This window comes from Lepisma saccharinum, chromosome 1 (genome assembly GCF_977018435.1).
Source record: "Lepisma saccharinum chromosome 1, izLepSacc3.1, whole genome shotgun sequence".
NCBI lineage: Eukaryota > Metazoa > Arthropoda > Insecta > Zygentoma > Lepismatidae > Lepisma > Lepisma saccharinum.
The window spans coordinates 178,722,112-178,734,319 of record NC_139229.1 but is presented as its reverse complement, the minus strand read 5'-3'; the positions used below and the strand labels follow the sequence as shown (position 1 = coordinate 178,734,319).

The 12,208-nt window shown below is 36.8% G+C and overlaps 1 protein-coding gene across 1 annotated transcript; it reads left to right on the top strand.

Moving 5' to 3' along the window:
- Positions 1-271: 271 nt before the first annotated feature.
- LOC145990365 (somatostatin receptor type 2-like) lies at positions 272-12,093 on the top strand. The gene is made up of 2 exons (XM_083126062.1): positions 272-408; positions 9,325-12,093. The coding sequence occupies exon 2, from the start codon at positions 9,341-9,343 to the stop codon at positions 10,325-10,327; it is 987 nt and encodes a 328-aa protein (XP_082982188.1). The 5' UTR covers positions 272-408; positions 9,325-9,340; the 3' UTR covers positions 10,328-12,093.
- Positions 12,094-12,208: the final 115 nt, after the last annotated feature.

Here is a 12,208-nt window from a genome sequence, read left to right as displayed (position 1 = left end):
TTGTTTCCACGAGGAATATCGCGATTTTGCAGTTTGCTTTCTAAGCGTATAGATCCATTCTTTTCACACCCACCCCTCCCCCACACCAAGCTCAGCAACGTGCAGCTGATTCCAAAAGTAAACATTCTGTTACTGTTTACCTAGCAACGCAAATGCCAACAGAAATGAAATCACAGGCAAGAAGCTTTTGAGCGGAGCTATTTTGGGAATGTCCCATGTGACTCGATAAAAAAGATTTCCACTGGCCACCAAAGCTTCTTGCTTGCCAGAATGGAAATGCACAACAACACACGATGGTTTCCTACGTAAGGCTGCTCGGTTGCTCGCGAAGTGTTCTCATATTGTCCCGCTTCTTCGCTGATTTCTTGTGATGAAGATGTTCATCGAAACACCAGAAGAAGCTATAAGGTAAGTCTGTAGCCATAATGACAAACAGCTCTTTTTATCAATATTGGGTTATGTAAATACCAGCCTTCGGAATGTTACTTGTTGAAAGTAACTGTTACAGTCACTTTGCTCAAAAGTAACTCTGTTACAGTTACTTTTATTAGAAGTGTAACTCAGTTACAGTAATCGTTACTTTAAAAAGTAACAGGAAGTTACAATTACTACTTTATTCTTGGTAAGCTATAACTCGAAGAACAAGTTGAATGCACCGACAGCATTCTTATTGTTATTTTTTCCCTTGTGCATCATCTAAAATGTTTACTAATTTTCATTAAATCATTATAAAGTTCATGTGTTTAAGCATTTGCTAGTATCCAATGTCAATAAATATCAAGATTAAAATTTTTATCTCCATATTTTTATCAAATCATATTTTTTCAATTCCTGCTGAACAATACAGAAGAGTAACTGTAAAGTTATATAACTCTTCATTTCGTTACTAAATACGTTAAAAAAATAACTGAGTCATGGTTTCAAATAGAAACTGAGTTATAGTTTCAAAAAGTAAAGCAATTGTTACTTGTAACTTAGTTATTATATATAACTAACTCGTTACATGAAAACACTAGTAGGCTAAATACTAAACCACAGTAGACGAAAGAGTAGATAGGTCACCCATTGCTTGATTAAAACAATATTTTTTACTAGCACACTACATCTTTCATGTATAGAACCTCACAATTGTATGTTTAAGGCCAGAGTGGCAATTCGTTCCAAAACGTGGGGAAGGGGGGGGTTCTCTTTGTAGACAAGGCTTATAATAAAGAGGCCATATTGTGGAGGCAAAAAAATGTGGAGCAACTATCCCCTAAATCGTCGTCACTGTTTAAGGCTGCCATTTTAATCAGAACGTAAAATCGGGACTTTTTTTACCACTCGACTCCTCTGTTTCCATGCACTAACTTTGTGTGCACGAGCCATCTCAGTATGTGTGTTTGTCCATTTCTTCTCATCAGGCATCAAACTATCTGTATACCAGAAGTGTTTTTACGAAGCTGTTACACATGCACGGTTTGGACAATCCACTAGACAACGCGAGATTCAAACTGTGGGCTGCGAAATGGACGCAGACAGTTCTCGAATATTTCTCTCTGATTCGAGCCTGATCACCACAAATGTGCCTTGTCTTTGTCCTCCCATGTTTGCAGCTCTTATAAAAGCCAAACCCACCAAATTGTTCATATTCAGGCCGAAGCTATTGCAAGTGTTCAAAATTGTCTGTCACAGCTTCCGCAGTCTTGTCATATATCGGCACGAATCAAAGGAAGTCTTCTAGAATAAGCTGGATCGCGAAACAATTAATGCACAATGAAAACCCTTCCGTTCCCAACACATCTAATATTTCGTCTCCCAATATGATTAAATGCTTACTCATTTATCTCCAGTGACGTGCCCAAGGGAGGGTTGATGGGGCCATAATCCCATTTGATCCAGTATTCCTTAAAAAAAGAACGTCAAAGACAGAAAAAGATTGCGAAATGAGGATTTACCACCAAAAATAGTATGCGTAACCCCGCTCCCTTCCGAAAATACAGGGAATGCCTCGGACACATTTTTTAATATCAAGTCACCAGAAGTTTTTATCATTTCGTATTGGAGACTGAAGTAAAGCGCCTTGTACACGATCAAATAAATCATGAACAAGTCCTTGAATTGAACGCTTATAAGAAAATGACATCAGATGACATCCTCATTGGATTCAAGGTTCGGTCAAAGAATATATATTTAGGAATGCTTCTAATTAACGCGTATTTACATCCTCAATATATTCTAGAACGTTCAGCATATAAACGATTCATAAATATTTCCAGTAGTTCGACTCCTCTTATTCAATAACATTCCCTCTCGCGCCTTCCAGAGATTAGATTTTACAACGAATCGTCCTACGTGTGGAGCTACCTTTGTTGTGAAGCTTCCAAATGCTGACAAGTCTCTACATAGTGCTCAAGTTCGCTGCGACAACACTGAAAGCTCAAGAAAAGTTTACGTGCAATATTATCAACAACAGGGTTATAGAACATTCTCCGTGTTGCCTTGATAAGTATTTCTCTCCTTAAATTACCGTCACATTATTCAAGAAGACAAAAACTTAATTTTATGTAGCGTAAACAGAAAAAAAAATCTGAAAGAGTGGGGGGACTCGAGCCCTGATTCGCACCTTGCATACGTTCTATTAACAATAATAGGATTATAGTACATTCTCCATCTCGCCTTGGTAAGTATTTCTCTCCTTTAAATTATCGTAACATTATTCAAAAAGACAAAAAACTAATTTTATATAGTGTAAACTGAAAAATTTCCTGATGGGGCTCAACCACCTGATTCCCACCTTGGATACGCGCTAGTAACAGTAACAGGGCAGGGTTATAGAACATTCTCCGTCTTTTCTCTATAATTATTTCTCTCAAATTATCTTCACATTATTCAAGAAGCCGAAATCCTAATTTTATCTAGAGTAAACAGAACAATTTCCTGGAGGAGAGGGCTCGAGCCCCCTGATCCCCATCTTGGATACGTCTTATTAACAATAACAAGGTTATGGAACATTCTCCGCCTTGCCTCGATAATTATTTGTCTCCTTAAATTATCGTCACATTATCTTATTTCACACCAAAAGAAACAAAAAAACTCATTTTATCTAGTTTAAACTGAAAACTTTCGGGGGCGGCGTCGAGCCCCCCAAGCACCCCCTTGGATACGTGCCTGCTGACAGATGTATAGACGTAACGATTTCGATATTTTATACCCGGGATACATTTTTAGATATCTGAATTATCATCACGATAGATTAAGTGCTATGGATTGTTTACTCGAAGGAAAAGACAAACACAACACTAGGTTGTTTATGTTGTATTGTACGTACTTGTATTTTCCAAAGTACTACTAAAACTTTCTAAGTTTTGGGAGTATTTTGACAGTTGACAACATGGACAGGCACGTCTTACACTGTTTTACATCTTATCTAAAAATGCATAGCTTGTGACGCACGTCAACATTTACAGTCACTTGTAAAATATTTTTACCTGGTGGACAGACACCATGTTGTTAAATAAAAACAATTAGGGAAGAGATGAAAATAAGCATTGATAATGGTCTGAATGTAAGAGTATTATTTTTGCAATATATGAAAGAAATAATAATGTACTAGTAGTGTAAAACGAGGCTTAGTTACAGATTATGCCATGTATTACAGAAAATTCTTGTCATAAATCTTGAATTGGACTCATATATGTAGTAACGTCATCAAAAATAGCGACTTCATTTTTCCTTTATCACAATTATCTATGTTTTGACATGAACAATAATCATTATAAATAATCCGTTTCTTACCATTAGAGACAGACACTATTTTTTGTTTTATGAAACTCATAAAATATCTATATACTACGAAATTTTATAAATTAATACTATGACTTTCAATCGGAAATTATCATCAGCGAGAATAAAATTTTGAACAAGAAACCGTAATAAACATTATTGTTTATTTTATGTTAAAATATTGAATGAGCGTTACCACGGAGTTGTGGACTCTTCTGTGTACACCTCCAACCCCCATTCTAACACAAGCTTTAGAAATCAAAACAAAGACTATGGTTTTTTGTTAACAATAATTACTAAGATTGATCTCAACTTAACTTGTCCCTTCTTATAGCAATAGCTGAAATAGATGAAATGACATCACGTTTCGTGTATTTGCGTTCATGTAAATTGAAAATTATTGCACTTACCGTGATTAACCCCAAAATGTAAAATATACCAAATATATCTAAAACATCTGAAATACAATCTGTGCAAAATATAATTGCACGCTCTATCGTATAGCAATTTAAATTGGTTTGCTCCTTTTTAAATAATTTTCTCTTTTGTAATGCTTGGTAGATAAAACCAAGGGTTCTGCAGAAAAATTCCCAAGGTTCTGTTCTTAAAAGTAGCATATTTTGAGGTCATGTTAGCGTGTCGTAATAATAAGGGAATGTTTTGAAGGAGAGAGTACAGAAAATATATGAAGGGAGTGGTAGAGAATGAGAGAAAGGAAGATATGTTAAAGCAAGAAACAGATAAAAAGAAGTGGAGAGGAAGAAAGAAATATAAAGGAAGTGGAGAGGGAAAGAAAAATAAATAAGGAAGATAGACAGAGAGATCGGGTAGAGAGAGGAAGGGAAAAAAAGAGAAAGAAGCGCGCGAGAGAGAAACAGAGAGAGAGGTAAAATGTAAGACAAAAAAGAGAGACAAGGAAGATAAATAACAAAGGGAGAGAGAGAGAGAGAGAGAGAGAGAGAGTAGAAGGAAAAAGGGCAAAAGTATAGATAGTAAGGCTGAGGAGAAAGGAAGGAACTATAGAAATAGGATATACGAAGTAGAGGGAGAAGTGAATAAAAAGTAGCAACTTTTTCCTTATTCCAGGAAAGTGGCCCATCCTGGACACTCGGTAGGGGATGGATAAAATGATACAACAATCGACTCTTACATACCGCCTGAGATTATTAGTGCTACCATAATTTTTGCACTTTCCTTGCAAACTGAAATTGTGAAGCAAATTCTGTAAATATTTTCAATAACGTGTAAAAAAGGTGGGTGTTAACTTCCATTTACAAATTGCATGTGTTAAGTTATCGTAAAAAATATACAATATTTAGGCTTTTTGTTAGGTTAGGTTAGGTTAGATGGCTACGCTTAATTGAATCACAAGTCATCTAACACGATACCTTGAATGTTTTATTTATAACAATACAGCAGGGTGCGAAATCCTGGGGGGACGGCCAACAATGTTGGCCTCAATAATCCCCACCAAAAATTTCCGGGGGGGGGGGAGTTTTTGTTATAAGAAACAAAAGATAAGCAATTACTTTTAATTTCAAATATACTTTCCTAAGAATAATATTGAAAACATACACAAATTATTGTAGGTGAGTATTGAATGCGTTCTCTCTCAAGAGATCATTAACAAATCTACATCAATACCCACAATAAAAGAAAAACAAGAATGCAAGAAAATAATAACTATGAAATCTAATTGATTCATCATAAAGCACAAACTAAACAAAAACTTACACATAATAAAAACCACTTGAACTATTTCATAATTTATTAACATCTTTGACCAGTTAGTAAAGGAATTAATTAGCTGCTTTGCAATATCTGATATGTATAAAAGTAACAAATTAATTTCCTTTATGTAAATAATAATGATAGTAATAATAATAATAATAATAATAATAATATTTTAATGGAGTGATTTATTTTTATTTTTAATAACATTACAAACATGTATAATTTACACATATGTTTGTGGGTGAGGGGGTTTGTAGATGAAGAACTTTCTCTCCCCCCACCAGTTTTCCATGATTTCGCACCCTGCAATACAGTATTCTAAATGGGGGAACGCTATCCCCTAGATAATAAAATGTTCATAAAGCATCCTTAGTAACGATAATATCTCGACATTGATCCACGCAAGCGTCTCCCTTTGTATCCTCAAATTCTGCCAAGCATGTTTCCCCAGCTAGGAATTTCCACTTCGACCACTGTAACAATGTCTGGAAATAAAATAGCAATGTGATCTTGATCTAAAGACTGTATTTCACAGCTTCACTCACAGTTCAGTAACACTGTAATACTGTATTACCTTTCCTCTTTGTTACAGTAATGGTAGTGTCCATGGGCGATCACTTTCCATTGTCACGTTAATCGATGATTTAACGTTAGTTTTAATGGGATAGAGGATTGCCGACTGATCCCTTAATTCACCCATGATACACTATGAAGGCTCTCGAACTCGTTCATTAAATTACAATGGGAGGAGATTTTATAACACCTTTCTGTTGTGTGTCTCATATATGGTTTATGTGCTTCGGTTATTCTCTGTACATAATATTATTTAAAACACTTGATAATCTTTACAGCTCTTCAATAAATTACTATGTTGAAATATACCTCTGTAGCTACTTGTGAAATTGAGAGGATTGTTCTGACTAATATATCCATCCATCCATCCGTCCATGTGTGGGTGGGTGGGATGGGGTGCGTGTGTGTACACAATGCTCATTTTGGGAAGAAAAGTCCCGGTAATCCTCAAGTTGATTTGTTGTTGTGTTCATCATAAGAACTACTCAAAATATTGAGGTATGTGCATAAATGATCTTGCATCCAGTTAGTTGCACACACACACACACACACACACACACACGCACGCACCCGCCCCACACACACACATATTTTCTTAAAAATAAATATTTTAATTATTAGTTATTATTGTACTGTTTAGAGAAAGTTAGAACAGACGATTTTTTTAAAAAAATGTTTCAGAACCAAGAAATAATGTATAATACTATTTCTATTAGACTGCAAAAACTTGCACAGTACTCTGCCCACATTATGAAATTACGATCCTCAATCTTTTAGAAATATTGAAGTTTACATTGGAATATCTGTATTTAAATTTCTCTTCATTAATGTAACTTTTCTTTCACTTTTGGTTTGTCTGACATCTGAATTTTAAGTTTTATAATAACCACAACATTAAATACTTATATAGTATTATCATCCTTTGTTTCCAAATGTTTAGTGTCTTGTTGCTTGCCTATTTGGGCAGTTTTTAATGCCTAGAAATCCGAGCTCTGTCACAATAAAAACACCCGGCGGCATGTTCTGCCTTCCTTGCCATCTGGGTTTATGCAGCACAAGGCATAAATATATGACGTAGAGGCCTCCATACTTGCATGACGACGTGTACTTGGCAACAGTGCTGTTCTCGTGGAAGTCGCACCGTTGGAAGATCTCCAAGCCTAAATGACAAGGAATGAACATGTTTGGAGGGGAAGGATCTATGGAATCCCAAACAAGATAGTTGCATACCATAGGAAGCTGCTTTGACGATTAAAATAGTTTACAGGAGGCAAAGTATGTGCGATTTATACAGCAGAATCCTTGGACGTACAGTAAACGTTTCGGAGACATTTTGTCTGCTTATTGAGAAGATTGTACTTTTAGCCACTGGAGAAAGAAGTTGGTTGAATTTCTGCCCAAATTCCGTAGACTAATTTCCTAGTGGGGTAAAACCATGGTGACGTGTTCGAATCTCAGATATGCTATTGATGCATTTCCTTGATTTTTCATTATCATTTACTCGTTTATATCCTGGCCAAGCAACGTAACGTAATGCAATAAAGGAAAACCAGACAACAATGTTTGACCTACATCAATTCCGTTGTGAAGGGGCCAACTAAATGCGCTATGAAGCTCACTGGGGAAGACATGGGTATATAATTGAGTTTGTTTTATCATCTATTTCACCATTCATCATCATCGCCGTGATTAACCAACGCACTCCCTCACCGACATAAGCGGCTTTAGAGAATGCGAGGGAGCAGCTTACGTATGCACCCATATACAGGTCAACACCCCTTGCGCACAAACAATTTTCATCTCAATAGTAAGAATTTTAATAAGAACAATTAAAATGAGTGAATATGTGTGAAAGTAAGTTTATTAGTATACTATCAAACAAATTACAAGAAAGCAATTTACCCCTCCATTTTCTGCGTCTGTAGCAGTGCCGCATCGGTCGCTCCAACAAAGTCGGAAAGCGGGAGAGGGGCCCTGCAATGTTCCACATGTGTTCTTGTGTGTGAATTTGAAAGAAGCATTTGTGGATGTAAATCGCACGGCGGATTCAAATTTTGAAACTTTAGGTCCAGTCTTCATTGATCTATCAGAGCATAAAGTTGACATAAACAAACTTTTCAGACCAGATAATAGACCAGTGATATCCATGCGATCAGAATCAACACACCGTCACCCTAATCACAAGTGGGCAGTAGCGCGACCAGGAATGTCAAAAGTAGGGTGTGACATTAAGGCGGTGTTTTTTTTTCAATGCCTGCCTTTGAGTCCCGACTTCGGCATGAGCAATTGAATGCTCGTTCATCAATTCCATTACCCTTACTCATCGTCGCGATACAAAATATAGTCATAAATTCCTAGTCTTTTTATTTTAATAGTGGAGTTACTAGATGGTTTAAATATATCCTCGACTGACCACTTTTCTTTAAAGAAGAACATTGGCAGGTACGTGAAAATTTTACCACTGGCTAGATTTTGAAAACACGCTAATGCACGAGAGGCAGTGGTTGAGATGATCAAGAAAGAAAATTTGGCACTAAATTTGACAGATAAATCATCATTTGTATACACTTAAGAAATTCGATTACAAAACATATACGTATGTCTTCAATACATGACATGAAGCAGCAAATTCCTAACTATCTTTCTGTTTCCAGAATAATCCTGAGTACTCGTTCAATTTTGTTGGCATTGTGTAAACGCTATGAGTTCTGATCAATTCTGTTTCTGTTTCTGTTTCTGGAAACTGTGATCTGTGAAGATCTAAGCCTGAAATGACAAAAACGGTGCAATGTAGGCCTGCATGAGAGAATTCATAAACTATAGAAAAAATACGCTTGTGTGAATTGAACCTGGACCTTTCTAGGAATGAGGTGAAAGATACTGGCTACTACGCTACCGAGAACAAACTCCAGATATTCTTAGGTATACTCTGTCTCTGAAATCTGTGAAGCAAGGCCGCACATAAGGGAAGAAAAGGGGAGAAAGCGAGTTGGTGGAGCAGAGCAGTGCGCCCTCCTGCAAACGGCTGGCAGCTGCACTCAATTCCCCTCTCACGAGTTCATTGTTCGAGCTTTCTGGAGTCATCACTTTCGCAGAGACTTGATTTCATTTGATCGCTTCAGAGATACCCGTGAGATTTCCGTTTTCAATAAAATAAATGTAACCTAAGGCCTTTCAGCAATGATAATGTTCATTCTTTAACGATATTTCTGTATCTATGCAATTGAAAAAATGTGTTATTCTACTTTTCAGATTCGTTCTTTGAATCATGGATGAATTACTAGAGAGGGACAAAGATGTGGGCGAAACATTCCTTCCCCGCGACGACACCTTCAACGGAGACTCCCCCGAGGAGTCTGGGAGGGAGCTTCACGACCCTTTCGTCCAGCAATACTTCGTGATGACCTTCTGCATCGACCTGGCAGCCCTGCTCGTCAACTCTCTACTCATGGCTGTGATCATTTGCAACGACAAGCTGAGGACCGTCACCGACGGACTCATCTTCAACTTGACAATCGCAAACATTCTGCCCTTCTTCCACACGGTGATCTACGTTGTGGAAATCATAACTGGGATCCCCGTGTCGATGGATACCGCCGGCTGTGCACTCTTCAACGCGCTCACCATAGAGATACTGTTCGGACCGACCGTGTTCGTCATGCTCTTGTGCGTCGATATGCTCGTGGGTGATAGGTGGGAGAAGATTACATTCCGGAAGTTACCTCCGTCCCTGGTGGCGCTGATACTGTCCGCTGCTGGCTGGATCATAGTCATTTCTCTCATTACTCCGTATATACTGTTCGCGGGTATCTCCTTAGAGCGCCAAGGCACCTGGTCGTGCGTTCTGCGGTGGCAGCAGCTGTTCTACTACGAAATAATAACCGCTTTCGGGATACCGTTTCCGTTCATTGTCCTGTCGATACTGGCGTACATTCTGCTCTTGGTCTTTTGCAACGATTCTAATTATGAATCTGTGATGGATGACGATCCTCACTCCACAAGGAACTTGGGTAACCTTTGCACAGCGATTGCTGCCATAAGCTTGACGTGCAAGACGCCTCACTTCATATGGACCATTTTTCTGGAGCTTGGAAGGGTCCCTTCGTACATAACCACTATGGTTGTTGCAGCTCTTCTTCACATGAGCGGGGTTATTCCTCCCTGCATGTGTCTGCTGCTCAACGAGAACTACAGACCAAGTTTCTGGCTACGAGCAAACGACTCCAACGAGGAAATGCAACTTACGGACTCGTAACAGTTAGATCCAAGGTAGAAGAGTTGACGGGCCACCCTCTGGAAAGTGTAATACAACTTTGTAATTTCATGGAACGTATATTGTGATCTTTGACACCAAAAATGTAACTCAGTGCTTTCATTAAGAAGTTAACGCGCACGATAACAATATTTCACTATTTGTTGCTGTACATTATTCTTCCAACAGTAATACTTCGTGATAATTATTTTTATACCATTTGTAATTCTTCTTTGCTAAGATTCATTATCAATCAGTTCATGAATATCTTAAAGTACTTCTGAAAAGTTCGATTTAAGTTGAAGCAAATAAAAAAGTTCTATTCCATATATAAGTTTCAAATGTTGGACATTTAACTCATGATCAACACAAAACCATTTTCTAAAAACCTTACAAGGTAAGTACAATACTGAATTCATGTAAGATACATGTAAGATATTCTATAATATTAGCAAAGCAAATTCGAGGAATTCACTTATTGTCTACAGTATATGTAAAGCAGGATTCTCTGCTGTGATATTTTGTGATACAAAGAAATTTTGTAATGCTAGTGACATGAAAACACGACCACAAGGGCTTAAATTTACGACGTGGAAGTGAAGCAGCTACATCTCATTAGCTCTAAACTTGGCGACTGAGATGAAAAGTTTGCAGGGCTGTGTCTGAAAACGTGAATATAGGGCCTACTAGTCACGTGGTTCTCTCACCAGATTAGTAATATAACTCTTGAACTAGACTGACTTCACAACAGTTTAAATTAACTTGTAAGTTTCTAGTTCTCTGTCAAATATTTTAAATACCTGTCAACACAAAGTAAATAAGTCGATAGTATGCTGATGTGATAACATCAATGATATTTTAAAAACATAATAATAATAACCGCATAATTAGATCTAATAAATTAATTTTAGGATTGTAAGCCTTAGAACAGAAGAATTAAGTGCAAATGCTACAAGTTGTTTGGTTTTAAATTAATATTTATATCTGTGACATATCTACCTAGGTAATTCTACTCTTGTTATACTTATTATGACTGTCAATTATGAATAATGAATTGAAATAAATTCATGAGTTATTGTTCCACCTATGACTCTCTTGGTTTAGATAAAACGCATGTTTTCCTAGTTCAATGTTCAGAATCATATCTAGTCAAACAAAATCGTCCATGGATATAATATGTTATAATAGATAAACCCTAATAAAACTAAAAAAGGTTAATCAATCGAGACTGGACTTACAGGTTATAGCGGGATCGAAAACACTGTGCAATGTGTCTCCATTGGGAATCAAACTCAGGATCTCTTGAAGAAATATAAGAATTTAATGTTAAATTTCATCTATGAATAAACAACTTTAAATGCATAACTTACTCACAAAAAATCTCATCAGCTACGTTGTGCTGTTTTCACTATTAATTGAATAGATATTGATTGATTGTGCCAATTATATTGCTATATGTGTGTGTGTGTGTGTATGTATGTATGTATGTGTGTGTGTGTGTGTGTGTGTGTGTGTGTGTGATGGCGTGTGTGTGATCATACGTCTCTTTACCTTTGAATGAATTAATTATTGAGGGAACAGTCTAAAACATATCTACTCGTATATTACATAATATATATTCAAGATTATTGGGGGACGCATCCTTCCCGCTTTCGCTCGCTCGCACGGTGCCCGTGTCTACAATTGTTTAATTAAATGTGTTATTTATTGTATTTGTTTTTGCACAGAAGTTTCTAATTGTGTTCAATATAAGTTGAATAAAAATTTGCATTAAACATACATTCTCCTTTTGTTTTATTAGTGTAAAGTTCACATTACAAATATCCTTTCAGAAATAGTGTATTCAAAACTACAGGTTTTATGTATGCAAGATATTCATCATTT